Source organism: Pistacia vera, unplaced genomic scaffold (assembly GCF_008641045.1).
Source record: "Pistacia vera cultivar Batoury unplaced genomic scaffold, PisVer_v2 Contig146, whole genome shotgun sequence".
NCBI classification, from domain to species: Eukaryota; Viridiplantae; Streptophyta; class Magnoliopsida; order Sapindales; family Anacardiaceae; genus Pistacia; species Pistacia vera.
The window spans coordinates 157,972-177,853 of record NW_022195532.1 but is presented as its reverse complement, the minus strand read 5'-3'; the positions used below and the strand labels follow the sequence as shown (position 1 = coordinate 177,853).

Below are 19,882 nucleotides of genomic sequence, written 5' to 3'. Positions count from 1 at the left end.
TAATACCATGTGAAAATGTTCTGAAGAATCAGAGAGAAGCAAAAACGAAAGAATTTGATATAAACTACTTTTTGATTGATTATCGAAGTGAGTACAAGATAAGGGAATCTTCTCCCCCTTTATATAGTTCTTAATTCAAAGAGCTAACACTAATTAACTATTAACTAATTTCTGAATTTCCTTATAAAGCAAAACGATGTCACTTTTGTCAGAAGTCATTCTGCTCCTGCTACTTGTTGCTTTTGCACTTACATCCCTTTTTGGTCAACACTGAGCGCTCAACGTTCTCTAAACCCGTGTGAGTCTTCTCTTTCTTTAAGAGGACTCTAATAAGTGGAAAATTTCTTCTTCTTGTATTATATTATAATTTAAAAGCTCTTTTAAATTGTTTAAATAAATTTTAAAGATGAGAGAAATTGTTATTTAACTTGCAGTTTATGCTTTATTTTTTTTTTTAAATTTATTACTTAAATCATAAAATGAAAATTAGAAAATGTTGTATTTGGAATTTGATTTATATGTGTATGGGCCAAAAATCATATTGGACCTGATGAGGTCCAATAACATCCTTAATATGTGATGATCCAGAGTCTTGGCGCAATCCCAATTGAGCCCACGCTTAGAATACCTTGGGAAGTGCCTACTCTATGAGTTGGGCCATCACCTGAGTTAAGCTAAACTGGGTCTGGCCTATTCGCCCACAACGGTCCATAACAAAGATCAGAATCCTAACTAAATTCCTCTTTTGATAAGATCCCATATCTCACTCAAAGAGGAAAGTCTAAACTGATAAAGATAGAAAATCCAATCTCTTTCCAAAAAAAGCACTCCCCTCCAAGTAGGACTCAAAGTCTTACTAGGATTTGAACCTCTTGGGTTCACTATATAAACAGGGGCTCACCCCTAAGTTCTAGCTTTCGTATTATCAAACCCACCACATTCTTTAACTTCCTTGCATCATTAAAGCTCCCCCCTAGCCGCAGGGATATCCTCTGTAAGTCTATCAAGGTTGTCAGTGGCTCACCCCATAAAATTCTATCTTCAATTCAATTGTAAATTTTAGTGTTTACAATTTGGCACCCACCATGGGGCCTTATCAATCAAACTATCCAAAGAAACTTCTCGTTCGATTCTTTCCCTTCCATTCAGCTCTCATGGCCAACCACACAAAAAATACAGTGCTGGACGTAGCGGCCCAGATCGAAGCGCTCACCACATTGGTGCAGGAAAGCAAAAATAAGTACCAAGCCCTAGAAGCCCAGAACGCCACCATCCGCGCCAAAAATCAAGCTCTCTAGGATAAGGTAAGTCAATTCTACTATTGGATTGGTCACACAACCAACATCATACATCCACCTCCCGACCCCCATTCAACCCAGACAATTGTTCCTAACCCCAGAGAGCGGTGCCTTCATTGGTACCTATACCAATAGAGACCCAAACAATACCACAGCCATGGTCATGCTGACCCAAGAAGAAAATGTCCACCTCTCCACCAGTCCAGCCGCCAAAACACACGCCCAAACCATGCCATCCCAGTAATTAAACACTCCCTTTACACTCTAACAAACACACCCTATGCAATCACTAGCCGACACAACTCCCTAGACCATACTGCTTGACACGGCCATTCAAATCAACCCAAGGGTATTCCCTTAGTTCCTTTATAATCTCAACGCCCTTACACCAGCCACCCTTGAACAAGCATTAACCAAATGGCTAGCCAAAATGGAAGCCATGATCTAGTACATTCCGAAAACGCCAACACCCCTAAAAAAGAGTCAACCCCAAAGCTATGCCGAGTTGCCATTCATGGATGCCATTGCTCTTTCAAATATGGCCTGGAAATTCACCTTCCCCAACATGAAGCTGTATGATGGTACCATCGACCCAGATGACCATATAGCCTCTTACGAGCAAAGAATGTTTGCTATCGCCATACAAAGAGATCTCCGAGAGGCACGCATATGCAAAAGCTTTGGCTCCAGCATAATAGGACCTACAACCCAATGGTGCACCAACCTCCCCAATCACTCAATTGCTTCATTTGCTCAACTCTCGAACACATTTAGGGAGGAATTTGCTAGACGCAAAAAACTAGAGAAATTATTTGGCAACCTTTATTGGATCCGGTAGCACCGTAATGAGCTCCTCTAAGACTATGTGGGATGCTTTAATTGTGAAAAGGTCTCAATCCAGCATTATAACCAAGAGACCACGATTGATGCCTTCAGTAAAGGTCTACTGCCAGATAGAGAGCTATACAAGGAACTCACCAAGTTTAATTACAATACCATGGAGGATGTATTGGCCCATGCGTGGATTAAGATAAGGTGGGAGGAAGATGAAGCTTACAGAGCCAAGCAAAGCGCCTATGATGATCGTCGCTCTCGACGCCCCGATAGACGCCATGATACCAGACCAGTAGAGCCCTATCCAGTAAGGAGAGTTTTTGTAAGAGACAATATACACCAATTAGATTGCCCCTGGCTCAGCACGACGAGCCCAACACGCCACCCAATTATAAGCTGCCTGATTACAACCTCAACATCGAGCCAGCGGAGGTGGTAGCCATGATGAAAGAGATGGGAAACATTGTCAGGTGGCCAACCAAATTGAAACACCCTGAAGCAAAGCGGGACACCACCAAATGGTGTGAATTTCATGGCGACCATGACCACAATACCGTTGATTGTATTGGCCTTCACCTCGAAGTATCCAAGCTACCAAAAAGTGGGTATCTCCATAAATTCTTGACAGACAAAGGGAAGAGCATGATGATGAACAGAGACCGCCAAATCAGTCCCCCACCAAAAGCCCCTCCAGCAGATGGTATGTGCGGAGTTATCTTAGGACGGATCAAAAGTTAGTGGGGTAAGCTACTCCTCAGTAAAGCGCCATGCCCGAGTCGCAGCTAACTCTCAGTTCTAGCACTCAAGGCCGGCACAACAGAGAGCCACCAACTTGACCATAGAATTTATGGATAACGAGGCAACCACACTTTTGAATCCCCACCATAATGAACTTGTAATCACCCTGCAAATTGCCAACATCATTATCAAAAGAATCATAATAGACCCTGACTCCTTAGCAAATATCATGTTCTTTAAGCATTCAAGGTGATGGGATTGGATGAGTATAGCATCAAGCGCTGCCCAACTCTCCTTATAGGATTTAGTTCGGAGAAAAAGTGCACCATCGGGGAGATTGCCCTACCAGTCTATGCCGAAGGGGTCAACCATCAAACCACCTTCATGATATTAGATGCCCTTCCCCTTACAATGTGATCTTCAGTTGGCCGTGGATTCACGGCATGCGAGCTGTTCCCTTAAATTTCTACCAGACTATCAGGTTCCCTACTAAGTAGGGCATCAAAGAGATTAAGGGATATCAGAAGGCTTTTAGAGATTGTTATCAAAATGCCTTCAAGACAAACTGTGGTGCCATGTAGCAATTACAAACACCTCTAGCTAGAAGAGCAGAGCCGGACCAACCAGCCATGGAGGAATTAGATGAGATCCAAATTCACCCAAAATTTCTGGATCGAAAGACACAAGTAGGAGCTCACCTCTCACCTGATATTCGAAGAAAGCTCATCGACTTTCTGAAGGAGAACCAAGATTGCTTCACTTGGTCTCACTCTGACATGACCAGGATTAACCCCGAAACTATCATGCACCAACTAAATGTCGACCCGGACTACCTTCCCATTAGACAAAAGAGAAGAAGGTTTGCCCCGAAGAGAAACAAGGTGATTAATGAGGTGGAAAAACTACTTAGCAATGACTTGATTCAGGAGGTCCATAACCCAAACTGGTTGGCGAACGTGGTGGTAGTGAAGAAGAAGAACAAGATGTTGAGAGTTTGTATTGATTTTACTGACTTGAAAAAGCTTGTCCTAAGGACTCTTTCCCACTCCCCCGCATATACTTCTAGTAGATGCCACTGCTGGACATGAACTACTTAGCTTTATGGATGCCTTCTCTGGCTACAACTAGATATTGATGCACTTGGACGGCCAAGAAAAGACCACCTTCATTACCAAATGAGGCATCTACTATGTTGTTTGGCCTGAAGAATGCTGGAGCCACCTACCAACGACTCATGAACAAAATGTTCTCCAACCTGCTAGGAGATTCAATGGAGGTTTACATTGATGATATGCTAGTAAAGTCACTAATTGCCGAATGGCACCTTGACCACCTTTGACAAGCCTTCAAGGTGCTGCAGAAATATAATATGAAATTGAATCCGGCCAAGTGTTCCTTCGGTGTATCTTTAGGCAAGTTTCTAGGGTATATGGTGACGCAGTGCAACATCAAGGCCAATCTAGATCAGATCAAATCAGATCAGATCAGGGTGGTCCTAGGCATCCCATCTCCAACCAACATAAAAGACGTGAAATATCTAACAAGGAGGATAGCTGCCCTGAGCTAGTTCATCTCTAGGTTGACAAAAAAATGTCATCTCTTCTTTGCTGCCCTTAAGAAATAAAAGAAGTTTGAATGGACTGAAGCATGCGAAGAGACATTGGTTCAACTAAAGCAATACTTAACATCGCCTCCACTACTCCCCAAGCCGAAGATGGGAGAACAACTCTTCACTTGTTTGGCAGTGTCAGAATTTGCCACATCGGTTGTGCTGATCTGAGGGGAAGAAAGAAAGCAACTACAAGTCTACTACACCAGCAAGTCCTTACTTGATGCCTAGACCTGGTACAACCAACTTGAGAAACTGGCTCTTACCTTAATCATAGCCGCACGAAAGCTGCGACCATACTTTTAGTGCCCCCAATCATAGTTTTAACCTCCTACCCATTGAAAAAGATATTCCACAAGTCAAATCTATCGGATCGGCTCATCCAGTGGGCGGTGGAATTGAGCGAGTTCAATATCTCCTTCCAACCCTACACCATGATCAAATCTTAAGTGCTAGCTGACTTCATTACTAATTTCACACCTTGCACTTTGGTTTAGCCAGAGAGAGCTCCTATGTTTGACTGATCATAAACCTTCCAAGTGGATCCTAGTAGTGGATGCTCAAGCAATGTCAATGGTAGTGGATTGGGTCTGGTACGTATCTCCCCAGAGGGAGACACTTTGCAACAAGTTGTCCGGTGCGCCTTTAAAGTAATCAACAATGAGGTCAAATACGAAACACTGATCGTCGGGCTCTCACTTGCCAAAGGAATGGGGATAAAAAAGATAGATGTGAAATCTGACTCACAGCTGAACTAACTCCAAGGCGCTTATCAAGCACAGGACACCAAGATGATCTCATACTTAAACTTAGCCAAAGAGCTCTAATCATCTTTTGAAGAATTCACAATCACCCAGGTCCCAAGGATTAAAAACTCCCATGCAGACGCCCTCGTGAACCTCGGTTCAAATCTGAAGACCAAATAACCAACAATGATCTCATTGGTACACTTACAGACATCAGTAATTGCCTATGACTCAGCTGAAGTTGCTTTGGTCAGCTCGAATGAGTAGTGGATGACCCCCATCCTACATTACTTGGAGAACGATGAACTCCCCACAGACAAGAATGAGGCATGATGACTCAAAGCTAAAGTAGCACGGTTCACCATACATGAAGGCTGCCTACTCAGGAGATCATTCTCGGGACCATACCTCAAGTGTATCACCCTTGAGGAAGCTAAGTACATGCTTGCAAAACTTCACAAAGGCAAGTGTGGCAACCATGCTACAGGATAGGGCCTCGCCAATAGTACATTGACAGCCAACTACTATTAGCCCACCATGCGTGCCAACGTGGCCAAGTATGCCAAGAAGTGTGACAGTTGCCAACGCTTCGCCAAAGTGTCACATTTACCTCTAGAACGACTTAGCTCCATCCTCACACCTTGGCCTTTCATGAAGTGGGGGATGGATATCATTGGAAAGCTACTAACCGCGTTGGGTCAAAGGGTGTACATGTAAGTACTTGATCTACCATACGCAGTGAAAAACAAAAATTCAATCGATAAATCAATTACCTTTCTTTGCCTAGATCCGAGTATAGATTATACCGTTTACATGTTTATAAACAAAAATTTGTATAAAGTAAATGTATTCAAGGATTAGAATACTTACGTACGTTTGGAGGCTCCTTCGAATATCTCTGATTTTGGACAGGAACACTGTTCACGGTACTATTCATGTAAGTGCATATTAGTGTATGCCCTAGAAACCATTCATGTTGTCAGTTTTAGAGCATTTTGTCTTGTATCTATATATCATAAATAATAGAAGAAAAAGTTCTTTAATTCACATATATAAATTGCTTCCCTTGTTCAGTCATGCATTTAAAATAAAGTATGTATATGAATTGTTCAGATGATTCATTTAATCGGTAAATGAATTATCAAAAAGTTCCCTACAGAAGCAATATAATTTGGGCAACTATATTGCATAGTAGGCATACTGGATGTTTCCGAAAGATATCATGAGTTGATATAAGTACGGATGATAATGATAGTCATGTCACTGGGGTATTAGTATGGATTAGCGGTTGGTGAACTGTTTTTAGAACGTGACCGAATAAATACAAATCACTTGGAAAAGCATGTAGTCAATGATTTATCGTTTGGTTATATCAGTGCATGATGTAGTCCTTTGACCTGAGACATTGTGGTCAGATTCGATACGGATGCGTATGGTTCATATGGTGTATAAGTACGAGACTAGTCATGTTTCGTATGATAAAGCCTATTTGGTCATGTGTTGTTCATATGCAGAAAAGAACGATGGTCAAGAAGGGATCCATTGACTCAGAAATATAGGATCAGGAGTACCGCTGACTCCATCCGGATTCGAGTTCCTGGATGAACGTCGATAAATGTCAGAAATCAGAATCTCTGGTCAGAGTCTGTTATTAGTCATACGAAAGTAAGTTCGTGATGATGAGTTCCAGACATATTGATCGATGATTCAATAGAAAATCGAGTTTAGGATTTTGACATTCCATGAATCCATACTCAATCAGGATATATCAATGGTGAGACTTTACCTGTATGGTACATATGATTTGAAATGGGTTCGATGAAGTATTTCTTCATCGTAGTTTAGGGACTATGGCACATTGCTAGATGTTTACCATAGTTGTTAAGCCTCTAGACATGTTTTCGAATTCATCCAGAATCGGCTCATGGCTAATCCACGGTGGACCTACATGGTCACACCAATAGCCTTCAGAAGTTAGAGAAGGATAAGAGAGAGAAATGATTATCCGAAGAGGGCTATCATCTTCCGAGGGTAATGACAGGATTTCTATGGTAATAGTTACATAGAAAATTATTTGTGACATTTTAAGGGTTAAAATGGTCAAGCAATAATTAATTGTATTTAATTATTATATCTTAAAGTATTAAGATAAATGAGATGAACTAAAATAACCTTTTAATACTTAAAGGGCAAAAGGGTAAACTTATGGGTTGTTAATGTAAACTAGTTTAGTTTACATGGGCCCTTGGATAATATTGATTATTCAAAGCAAATAATGAATACTTTGCCCTTTTAAAATAAGATTTTATTGGGGCATGCAAGTGAAAAACAACAATTACAAAATGGCCCAGTATATATAAATGCAAATGGTTGCATTTATTAAGGTTCATTTGTTCACTCCAAAAAAAAAAAAAAAAAAAAAAAAAAAAAAAACAATCCTGTCTCAGGGTTCGGCCACTCTCTGATTCTCTTAAGGTGGTGTTAAAGTGTGGCGATTCATCCTTTTGAATGGCATGCAAGTGAAAACAACTAATTACAAAATAGCCCATGTATATATAAATGCAAATGGTTGCATTTTAGGTTAAGGATTCATTTTGTTCACCAAAAAAAAAAAAAAAAAAAAAAAAATCTCTCACTCTATGGTTCCCCACTCTCTCATTCTCTTAAGGTGGTGTTAAAGTGTGGGAGGATTCATCCTTTTGAATCTTGGCTTCATCAACCTTAAGCAAAGGAGAAGGTACAATGTTTTCAACCTTTGTTTGAAATTTTTTTAAATCCTATTATACCAACCCTTTCATCTTTCAATCTACATGTCCACCACCTTTTCAGGGTTTCTTTAGTTCATAGTTATTGTTCACTGTCTATGTTCACGGTATTTTTCGCCAATGATCCAAAGTAGGATCGCACTCACGGAAGTTCACACGAAGATAATTCATAGAACCCTTGATTATTTTGCTAAAATCAAGAGCTTCAAGAATCAAGAAAGAAGAACAGAAAAATTTTCTTCTTAGGAGACAGAGAGATAGGTGGCTAGGGTTTTTAATTGAATGAGTAATTCTATGTTTTAATTTTAAGTTACACTCATATAGTGCAACAATTAAAACCCTATTCCACTTAGAATAGCCATGGGCTCCAACTCGAGTTTGCCCTTGCAACCAAACACACCTTTATGGTATTTTAATTAATTAATTATTATATAATTAAAATCAATTAATATATAATATATAATAATTTAATTAATAATATAATTCATTTAAATATACACAAATATATTTAAATATATCCCTATTTTAATTTTAATATTAAAATTAAATACAAGCACAACTTGAGCAAATTTAATTGCACTGTGAGATTACCTAAATATCCTTTCGTCCTAAAAGACGAAAATACATTTCTCACCAAATTGATTCTTAAAGTCGTCCACTTCTGGGGCAGTAATGTGCTGTTGCCCGTAGTTTAGGGAGAATGGTGCATGCCCAGATAGTGAAATTTGCTATGTGCAGCTGACGATGTGCTTTATACGGCACTTGTTGACTCGTATGTGAAGAATGGGAAGGTTGTTACGCAGGACTGTGTTTGATTATTGATGGAGAAAGATGTTATTTGTTCACATCGATGATTTCGGGGTATATGAATCAGGGTTTGTGAAAGGCTGAAAGGTTTTTAGTAAAACGGTGGAAAAAGATATTGTTGTCTACATGCTATGATCGAAGGTTATAGCAAATCGATTGATACTGCTAAGAAAGCACTTAAGTTTTACGTTGATATGCAAAGGTTTGGTTTTCAGCCAAATATTTCAACTTTTGCTAGTGCATTGGGGCTTGCTCCGTGTTGACTGAGTTCGAATTTGGTCAACAGGTTCAAGTCAACTTATGAAGACTGAGTTCTTGAGCATGTAAAAATGGTAGTGCTCTTGTTGATATGTATCAAAATGTGGAAGAAGTGAGGATGCACGGAGAATTTCGATCACATGCCGAAAAGAATGTTTTTACATTGACTTCCATGATTGATGTTATGGAAGAATGGGAACCCCAATGAAGCACTGGAACTTTTTGGAGATGCAAGAATGTTCTGTGGAACCTAATTACGTCACCTTCCTTGGTGCTCTCTCACCTGTGGACATGCCGGCTTAGTCGCCAAAGGTGGAAATCTTTTGAGAGCATGGAGAGAGATTATTCAATGAAACCAAAGATGGAGCATTATGCTTGCATAGTCGATCTCTTGGGACGCGCAGGGAGTCTGGAACTGGCATTGGAGATTGTACTTAAAATGCCCGAGAAACCTAATTCTGATGTTTGGGTAGCTCTGCTTAGTTCATGTAGGCTGCATGGTGACATCGAGATGGCAAAGATAGCTGCCAATGAAATCTTTAAATTAAATGCTAATGACAGGCCACGGGCATATGTTGCACTGTCCAATACTTTTGCAGCTGCAGGGAAATGGGATAGTGCAACTGAACTTAGGGAGGTGATGAAGTTAAGAGGTATACTAAAAGACATTGCCTGCAGTTGGGTTGGGTCTGAGAGTGGTTAATGATTCTATTTTATTGACAGGAGTCATACTGTCTACCTCAGAACCCAATTCCATGAGTCAGGCACTGTCTCAATTTTGTTTGTTTTTATATTTATTGATTGCATGTGAAACATTATAGCCTGAGATGGAGTGTACTTATTAAAACCATAAATTTTCACCTAAAAACATCTTTGAACTCCTAAAAATCTGTTTGTCTGAGCACTCAACGTTCTCTAAACCTGTGTGAGTCTTCTCTTTCTCTAAGAAGACTCTAATAAGTAGAAAATTTCTTCTTTTTGTAGTATATTATAATTTAAAAGCCTTTTTAAGCCGCCTAAATAAATTTTAAAAATGAGAGATTGTTATTTAACTTGCAGTTTATGCCTTTTTTTTTTTTTTTTAAAAAAAAAAAATTTCTTAAATCATAAAAAGAAAATTAGAAAATGCTGTGTTTCGAAATTCATTTATATGTGTATTAATTAGCCAGCCAAAATTGAAGAAGAAAGAGAGAAATATGTGTGAGGGCTGAATGAGACCACAAATGAAGGAAGAGATGGGATTTTGGTAATTGAACCAAAGAGACAAACTTGTAGAGTCAGAAAGGGTGTAGTTTTCTTGGTATTAAGTATTGATTTTAAGTTTGACAACCAGATGGCATGAGAATGATACCATGTCATATCATTAATTCTCACCTGAATTTTTCAGCACATGGTAAAGGTAAGTAACGCAAATTATCTACTCTCAGAAATTGGCTCAATAATTATAATCCGTTTAATTGTAAATAAAAGGAAAAACTTATTTTCATACCTAATGATATCCCCTCGGCTACAAGCTATAGCTCTGGAATTTCACATACAATAAAACACTCGCTTAAACATGGAATAGGAATGCAGAAATTTAAGCAGAAGCATTTAAATATTAATCAAATAACTGGATAACAAGCCTCCATGGCAATGCCACAGATGCCTTCAGGAGCATCAAAATCTCTGAGCATCCTGATGTAGCCACTCTCACCCCAATCCTGGCCCCAGGAGTTCTTGACCAACCAGTACTTGTCACCTTCTTCGCTCGTCCCATATCCGACTACAGTAACACCGTGGTTCAAATTGGTTCCACATTGCGCTTTGAAAACCCCACTTTTGTAGAATTGAAATTGGCTTGCATCAACAGCAACTGAAACTGGCTGTTGGGCCACAGCCTTCAATAAGGAACTTTCATCATTTGGAGGTACAACTCCATAGCTTGTAATTTTGGCTTCATGGTCCTCTTCCTTCTCTTTTTCACAGATTCCATCCATTCCCTGATATGGGTAATCTGTGTCACTTGCAAGACCTTTGTTTTCTATAATGTATTTGAAGGCATTCTTCATATAACCACCACTGCAACCGCCATTGCCATTTCTGTCACAATCCACTAGTTGTTGCTCGGACAGTGAGACTGAGTTTTTAGTTTTGATAAAAGTAATGCCTTCTACAGCTGCCACTGCCGAAAATGCCCAGCAGCAACCTAAAATCGAAATAATAACAAGTCAGACAACTAGTTATAACTTAATAATATGATGATACAAGCGATAATATGGTGATTCCCTTACCACATTGCCCTTGGTCCTTTACGTCAGTAACAGCTCCTTCGTCTATCCAGTTCAAGCTAGATGGAACGTCCTCTGTATCGTTGTACCTGAAGGGTAATACCGTTTTGGATGACTTTGGTTGGGTAGACTTGTATCCGGTATGTGTAGCTTTGAATTCTTCCATGGTCAAGTCTGCAAACTTATTGATGCCTAGCTTGTGACTCTGATTCCCTGCATTGTTGAACTTTTCTATGAATTCAAGATTGTCCTTGAATATCATAAAACGCCTTTGTTTCTCTGCATTATCCTCATAAGTGCGTCCATATTGAGCCATCCATTGCTCATATTTCTCAGCAATGGAAGCTTCATGCAATGTGCGGGACATCACTTGAGATGCCCATGTCCCGAAAATCATTAACATAGCAATGAAAATTTTTTTTTCTAGTGTTAAAGCCATTGTTTATAGACAGAAGATAGCTCGAATCTTAAGCAACGGCTTTTAGTGTTTGATATGCTGTGAGGAAGTAATGGCTCAATTTAGGTATTTATAGAAGATTTGATCTATTGAAAAAAAATGTTCTGATTGTTACGTAGATTTTGGGACGAAAGGAACTTCATTTCCCAGAGTATTAGACAAGTTAAAGGCAACATTGTTAACAATGTTCTTCGTGAAGTATGCCAAGTGGTGAAAACCTCCATCAATTAAGTAGCTAACGAGCTCAATCAACGGAGAGTTGCTGACAGTTCATTAATTTCCAAAATTTTATGAGGTTGATGTTGACGATCAATGGTCATTTGGAGTTTGTTTGTAAGATGTTGATGATTACTTGTCCTTGGGGTTTAATTTGTTGATGACTACTTCTTTCTCACTTCTGCGTCTCTCTTATGTAATTCCAGAGGGAAAAATAAACAGGACTATTTGAGTAATGACTAATATAAACTAAAACAGTGCAAATTACAAGTAATGACTTGAGTAAATCAATTTAGAAATAACAAGTCAATTAAGTCAATCTTCTCAGTGTTTTCTTCCGCGTTTATAGCTAGCATTTTAGCATTGATTTACGAGACTTTAATTAATTGAAGTTAATCAATACATCATTGTAGGAGATGTCTTATTATATGAATTAGATACGGTTAAACTTTTTATGAGAGTTATGTGCAGCCTCTTCCTCCCACTATTCACGCTAGATATTCCTAATGACTCCACTCCAACTTATAACGTAAGTTAACGGTCACCATTCTTTCTTTAGAACTTTCTACAAAATGCTTTTACAATTTGGTCTTTGCTTCGTATGATTAAGTACAGATCTTACTCGGGGATCATCGATATCTCTCTTAATCCTCATGCACCCTCTCTCACCTCAATTCTCATCTCATGAATTCTTTGAATAACCAGTATTTTGTTACATCTTCAGTTGTTCCATCTCGAACCAGATTAACAGCATGGATCAGATGAGTCCCACAACCTCCATAAAAAATATCACTTGAGTAGAACCTGAAGGGTCGCCTTTTGCCCTCAAGAGTATTGACACTAGTTGCATGGTTAAACCCTTTAGTAATGCCTCCTCATTGTTGGAGGGTACACTTTCATAACCATGGATTTGAGAACATGGAACAGCAACCTTTCGTTGACAATAACCTTTCTGTTAGAGTTGGTTAACTCTAGATAGCATTTAGGTACCCATGTTTAAAGTGCAGTGGAAGTTATTACTAAGTTGATTAATGGATATCAAGTTAATCATGAATCAACATCCATAACCAATGAAAGTAAAGCACATTATCATATATATGGTTAGGCTAAAACCACTCTTAGCTTACATCTATGAGACCTCGTCCAAATCGAAGCAAATCCACTAAACAACAAACATTACTTATGTACGTTTGGAGGCTCCTTTGAATATCTTTGATTTTGGATAAGAATACTGTTCACAGTTATTGTAAATCCATTCAAGGATTAGAATACTTATGTATGTTTGGAGGCTCCTTCGAATATCTTTGATTTTGGACAGGAATACTGTTCACAGTTATTGTTTACGTGATTTTTCGCCAATCGATCCAAAGTAGGATTACTCACGGAAGTCTACACGAAGATAATTCGCAGAACCCTTGATTATTTTGCTAGAACAATCAAGGGCTTCAAGAATCAAAAAAGAAGAACAAGAAAAGTTTTCTTCTTGAGAGAGAGAGAGATAGGGTGGCTAGGGTTTTTAATTGAATGAGTAATTCTTATGTTTTAATTTTTAAGTTGCACTTATATAGTGCAACAATTAAAACCCTATTCCACTTAGGAATAGCCATGGGCTCTAACCCTAGTTTGCCCTTGTAACCAAACACACCCTTTATGGTATTTTAATTAATTAATTATTATAATAATTAAAATCAATTAATATATAATAATATAACAATATTTAATTAATAATAATAATTCATTTAAATATATACACAGATATCTTTAAATATAATCTCACTAATTTAATTTTAATATTAAAATTAAATTCAGGCAACAATCTCAGCAAATTTAATTGCATTGTAAGATTACCAAAATACCTTTTCATCCTAAAAGACGAAAATACCCTTCTCACAAATTGATTCTTAAATTATCTTCTAAGTGTGTGACCCGTGGGCTCCTCATCATATCGATAGTGTGTAGTATTGCGATTAACACCAATTAATCGTCTCACTACACACAGACCAAGATTGGCCCCTAGCAAGGCATCATGGCCACCTGATGATTTGGATTTAGCGAAACCATAGCCTGTCAACGGTTTGGTTACCGTGCAATCAAATCCTTTCATCAACTGTTATCTCATCGAGACTGAGGTACATAAATAGTGTCAACCTCAGATATCCTCGACATATTTGTATTCAGTTACTAGACCAATGACAGGAATATTAAATTGGATTGAGCATCAACTCAATCCCATTGTGGCCATAGATTTAGTGTCATTGCCATTTACTGAATTACCCAGTAAGATAACTTCTTCCATACCCAGGAGTGATGAATCCTTTGTCGATCCACCATAGTCTCGATACACTTCTCAATGTAGCCAATCACTACTGTATTGATAACTCTGAATAGAACTACTTTGGGCTAGTGTCAAACTATGCCAATTGGTGCACAAGACGCTCCGGTGATCTCAAGTCTAAGGATCACATGCACCATGCACCACCATCCATTAGAGGATTTATTCCATAGATACAAGGGTTACCATCCATATGGAATCCTCTGGTGGGTCTGTCCAGTGAACTTGCCTCTAGCAAGCACCTATGCATTGCACCAGGTTGTCAGCAAACAACCTTGACAAGTTAATTCAGTTACTACCTTTCGACAGGGTCGTTCAACACTATGATAGCCTTACCGTATTATCTGCGTCCTTGGTCAGAATAATACTAGGGCTACAGACGTTTCTAGAATGGCCACCATATGTGATCATAGGGTTCTCACTATCAAGATTTGAAACACTTGATACCCTCGTCACGGTTCTACCATCCTAAGGACATATATCATTACATACAAGATATAGAAAAATATGCCTTTTATTGATAAATAAACATTTATTACAGAGTCAATTTTACAATAATTGATTGGCTCTAGGGCACCTTTTACAATAATTGATTGGCTCTAGGGCACCTACTCTAACAAACATAAGGTGAACCTGTGAACCTTTGAGGAATAAAACTCTTTGAAAATTTCAGAGTATAAGCAAAGAAAATATCAAAAGGTTAATTCACAAATACGCAAGAAAAAAGAATATAAAGATGAGTTTTCTTACTCAACAATTTGTACCAAGTTAGCAAACAAGGGCTGACTCATGTTTGTCCAAATGAGGAAAAGATTCTAACTTTAATTTTGGACCATAACCAAATCGGGAAAAAGCATGGTTATTCCCTTGGACCACACATGGATATTGTAACACTTGTATGTGGTCCTAAAGACAACTTAAAAGATAAAAATAAATATCTTTACTATTTTAAACAAAAACGCAACTTGTGCCAATTTAAGAATATTTGACGCGAGTGTGCAAGCACATAACTATTGTGCACTCACTCGATATGAAACAAGCCAAAAACATAAGTTTGGCAACCTGTGCAGACACACAACTGTTGTGCACACATACAAAATAAGTTTGACAAAAATATTCTTCAATTTCCCCCTTTGTCAAACTTATGAACCAAGAACCAAATTGATCATAAGATCAATATAAACCTATCTCAATCAACCAAACAATCCTGTAAACAATAATTAGAGACAAGCACAAAATTAATCAATCAAAGGCAACATTAAGGACGATGTTAGCAACCAAATAACCAAAGTAATAATGAACCTTTAAAACCAAAATAAAAACAATCAACAAAACTAACTCCCCCTAAGAGAGTTAACTGCACATCAAAGTTTTAATAGTTCATATAAGCTAAAGAAAAGCATAATAAAAGTTCAAGACAAAGTTCATAAAAAAATTAACAAACTAAATACAAATTAACAAAATATAAAAGAATAATAATGCTAAAAATATGCTAGGGTGTTGATTTCACCTAGATACGCTAACCCAAATCACAGAATCTATTACCCAAGTTTTAATTCTTTGATTGAAAATCGAATTCCTTGAGTTGTTTGGTACTCCTTCTCAGGTTATACCACCCCACCTATTCCTATTAACCTTCCAAACCAAAAAAATTGAAGTTTAATAGTTCAAGGTCTCTTAAGCTTTGTGGAATTCTATCTAGATTTCATAGATTACGTTTATCTATCTCTAGTTTTCACTTAATCTATGGTAATTATCCCAAGAGGCACATATCACAAATCACTTCTCAGTCTTAGTGTGAACAACATACATTTGAATGGTGATCAAACATCCAAAAGTCATTAAGCAAAGAGATAAACACTCAATTATGAAATTAAAACTCAAAGTAAATCAATTCATATAAATTTGAATCATTGTATCAAGGTGACATCAAATCCTAGCTAAACAACTCAATTCATACTCAAAAACAAAACAAAATAAAAAAAACAAACTGAATCAAGGTTCATCATTCTAGTAGATCAGATAGTTTTTCTTTATGTTCTTGGGCAGTTTAGTAGCAGATCATGCCAAGGACTTTCATTGCTGATGAACACCTTTTATCTTGGCGCCAAATCTTTTCTGATTTCAACTGGAGCTTCAGGCCCTTTATCGTCCTGTCTAAGGCCAGTGTCAAATGCAAAATACTTGCTCCAATTGGGAATCCTAGAAGAATATCAAAAACAAGCAAAAAATGGAGAAATACTGAAGTATGTCCAAAGATGTTTTTCTTCAATTCCCAACGTGTTGTTCACGACTTCAAGCCAAGTTTACACCATCTTTCAGTCAGAATTAGGAAAAACCCAAAACATGAAAGGTGCAGTTTTGCTTCTTAGATTTCCGTAGCTTCTGAATTCAGATCATTCCGAGTTGTCAAGCTCAAGTTATGTAATTTATGCTCAAAACCATCATTTATGCTCAAAATCATCGTTTAGGCCTGCAAAGAAAAATTAATAGAATTAAGTAGCAATTATGACCCAAATTGCATGAGAAGTATCCTAAATCCTATTGAAATTCAATGCAAAATCATAGGAAAAAATAGGATTATCAACCGATGATCTATCAACTTTTCTCTTTGATTTCTTCTTTGGAGGGGCAGTGAGCGTTACATGAGAATCTTCAACTTGGATGTCGAAGGCTGGAATATCATCAACATGGGCAGAAGTGGTAGCAACGGCAGGAGCAAGAATGTTCTTATCTACAACAGGGGAGGCAGCATTGTCATCAAAGTGGATAAGAGAGGTATCATCATCATCTTTTGGATTAAGATCTTTAGGAACTAGAGAGGCAAATGCATTCTTTGACTTCTTCTTTTCTTTCTCCAAGTTGTCTAGATGAGCATTGAAAGAGAAGTGCATCTCCTTCACATATTGAAGCACATTCTCCATGGACATCTCCAAATCATGACTGCATCAAATAACTTGGATTGCCAAGTGTTAGCTCTCATATGATCGGTAGTGGATAGGGATGGAACACTCTTGGAGGGCTGTCTAAAAAAGTTCTTATTCACAGTCTTAATCTTCAAAGATGGCTTCACTTCATGGCATTTTGGTTTTTAAGGAGCAATAATTCTGTGGATAAGAGAAGGAACGGGTCAAACTTGAATGGCATGGGTGGTTTCCACAACAACTCTAATGTTTGTGTAAATGAGGGTTCCCAAATCAATCTTCTTGCCTACCCCAATCCTATAGAAGAGTTGTGCTCTATCTGCCCTAACCATGGAATTATGCATTGATGGGGACCAATTGGTTAGAGAGATTGTAAACAGCAAACGATAGAGAGGTGTAAGCACACTAGGCTGAAGAAATCCATTCTTAGGCCACTTGGCAACTGACCCACCAATCAACACTTTTGCAACATCATCCAATTTCAATTCAGACAACTTAAAAGGATTTTCAACAACAGGCAAACTTGGAACATCTCTAATCACATCAACACTAAAATGAACCCATTTACCCCTAACATACACCTTGTTATCATGCCCATCAAAATCGGGTTTAGCATTGTCAATGCCAAAATTGGCATAAAACTCTTGAACAAGAGTTTGAAGAGATACATCTAGCTTAGTCACTGACTTGATCCATTTTCGTTTCTTAATCATTTTGGAAAACTCAGGGAAATAATCAATTTCAACATTGGCCTCACACACAATTGTCCTCTTGACAATGTGGTCTTTAAATCGATTTTTGGCCTCAAAGGAAATAAAGGAAGAGATTTTACCAGAAGAGGAGGCTGACATGACTGATTTTGCCTTTTTCTTGCCTTTCTCAACCGGAGCTGGAGTCCTTGAAGGAGTAGCTTTTGTTGGAGGCTTCTTTTGAGTTCTCAGAGATGTGATTGGAACTTTGTCAGAGGCGTTGTGGGACACCGAAAATGAGGAGCCTTCAGGAGAGGATGGATTTGAGTCAGAGGTTGTGTGCATGGAGTCTTCACTTATCGATTGTGCCTCACTTGGAATAGGGGATGGAATAGGAGTTATGTGAGCAGGCTCTTCCCCTTGAGATTGCGATTCAGTTGCCGTAGGTTTCTTTGTTGGTGATTTCTTATGCAGAGTGGCTTTCTTCATGGCCATAAACTTCTTCTTAGGAGCATCTTCCATTGCTTTTCTTCTTGGATCCATGAGAAAAACAAAGAGGAAAAAAGGTTTATACAGGTTAGAGAACAAAATCGTGAGAGAAGAAAGACAAAAGGTGGCACAAAAAGAGTTTTGACGCAAAAAGAAATTAGGTTAGACTTAAATAGAAAAAACCTTCCAAAGCCCTAAAGAGTAGTTTTCCTAATTAGGACTCTATACTTAAACTGATGTGTGCACTGTGTAAGTGTGTGAGCACTTGTGAGTCAAATATGAGAAAAATAAAGAATTTTCATGCAAACATGAGTATGCACAACTTCCCAATATGACAACAATTTTCAAAAGCAGCAAATTTAAATTACAAAATAAAGACAATTAAATAAAATTGAATAATGAAATGTTTCACTTGATTTTTGAAGATCAAGACATATCAATATGTGCCAATCAACCTAAGTGTCCCATTCTCAATCTTGAAATGCACATAAATCATAAGGAAGATACCAACATAAAGAACAATCTAGACAACACTTCCTTAATCACATACAAGAGAAGAATAATCATAAGAGCTCATCTAAGTGTGTGATAGTCTCCTCAAGGGGGGTTAAGTGACACATTGGTCAAGTAATATTTTGCAAAGGAAACTCCTCATTCCCTCATGCCTTGTAACATTTTTCATTTTTCTTTTTTAGCGTATAAAGATAATGATTTGACTTTTTCTATTTCATTTTGACGCAAAGGGCTAATAACTCTCAAAATATAACCAAGTGTAGCTTTCACACTTGCAAGGAGGTAGTCTTCTTAATGGTAGATTTTCCAAAGCATAGGGGTCTCTATATTTCAAAAAAGTTACTCAAAAACAACTATCACACTTCAAGCAAGGTAGCTCCTTCACAAGTGACAAGCATAAAGACAAGCAACTCAAGATGAGACAAGCCCATGCTATAAAGAGAGTCAATAGTGGACACATCCTACCAGAGTTAGCACATAAGCAAGAGTGAACCTTATATCAATGTGCTAGCATAGATAAATAGTCTTGACAAACAAAAACAAAGGAAACATGTTCATGCTTTATTCAACAAAATCAATGACAACTATTCAAGTTGAAGTAGTCTAATGGACTTTCTCAAGAAAACAAATGTAATAGCCACTTTCTACTCAAATACTCATAAGGAAGTACATATAAAATAATATAAAGAAATTGGGCCCAAAATTTTTCTTTTTATTAAACATATATATATTTATATATATTCTTTACAACATATACATTTTTACACAAATTTATAATGTGTACAAAAGTCATCAAAAACATAATAGACAGTGTAATCGCTTCTCCTCGAGCGCCGACATCCATCCGACCATGTCCTCACCTAGATCCTGCAAAACATAGGAAAACAAGGGGGTGAGCACTAAAATAATGCTCAGTAAGTAAACCCTCTACTCATCT

General features: G+C 37.9%; 2 protein-coding genes and 1 pseudogene across 2 annotated transcripts; 1 reads left to right on the top strand and 2 right to left on the bottom strand.

Moving 5' to 3' along the window:
• Positions 1–1,812: 1,812 nt before the first annotated feature.
• LOC116123866 lies at positions 1,813–9,930 on the top strand (annotated as a pseudogene).
• Positions 9,931–10,519: 589 nt separating this feature from the next.
• Positions 10,520–11,811, bottom strand: LOC116123917 (zingipain-2-like). Its single transcript, XM_031409655.1, has 2 exons — positions 11,329–11,811; positions 10,520–11,243 (listed from the first exon to the last, which is right to left on the bottom strand). The coding sequence occupies exons 1-2, from the start codon at positions 11,762–11,764 to the stop codon at positions 10,660–10,662; spliced, it is 1,020 nt and encodes a 339-aa protein (XP_031265515.1). The 5' UTR covers positions 11,765–11,811; the 3' UTR covers positions 10,520–10,659.
• Positions 11,812–17,460: 5,649 nt separating this feature from the next.
• On the bottom strand, positions 17,461–18,465 carry LOC116123865. Its single transcript, XM_031409609.1, has one exon. The coding sequence runs from the start codon at positions 18,463–18,465 to the stop codon at positions 17,461–17,463; it is 1,005 nt and encodes a 334-aa protein (XP_031265469.1).
• Positions 18,466–19,882: the final 1,417 nt, after the last annotated feature.

What these genes read in the sequence shown, in the direction of transcription:
- LOC116123917 (XM_031409655.1), bottom strand. Translation starts at nt 11,764, where the DNA reads ATGGCTTTAACACTAGAAAAAAAAATTTTCATTGCTATGTTAATGATT. An exon ending in AAAGGACCAAGGGCAATGTG is followed by an intron (nt 11,244 to 11,328) that starts GTAAGGGAATCA and finishes TTTCGATTTTAG; the next exon opens with GTTGCTGCTGGGCATTTTCG.
- LOC116123865 (XM_031409609.1), bottom strand. Translation starts at nt 18,465, where the DNA reads ATGGAAGATGCTCCTAAGAAGAAGTTTATGGCCATGAAGAAAGCCACT.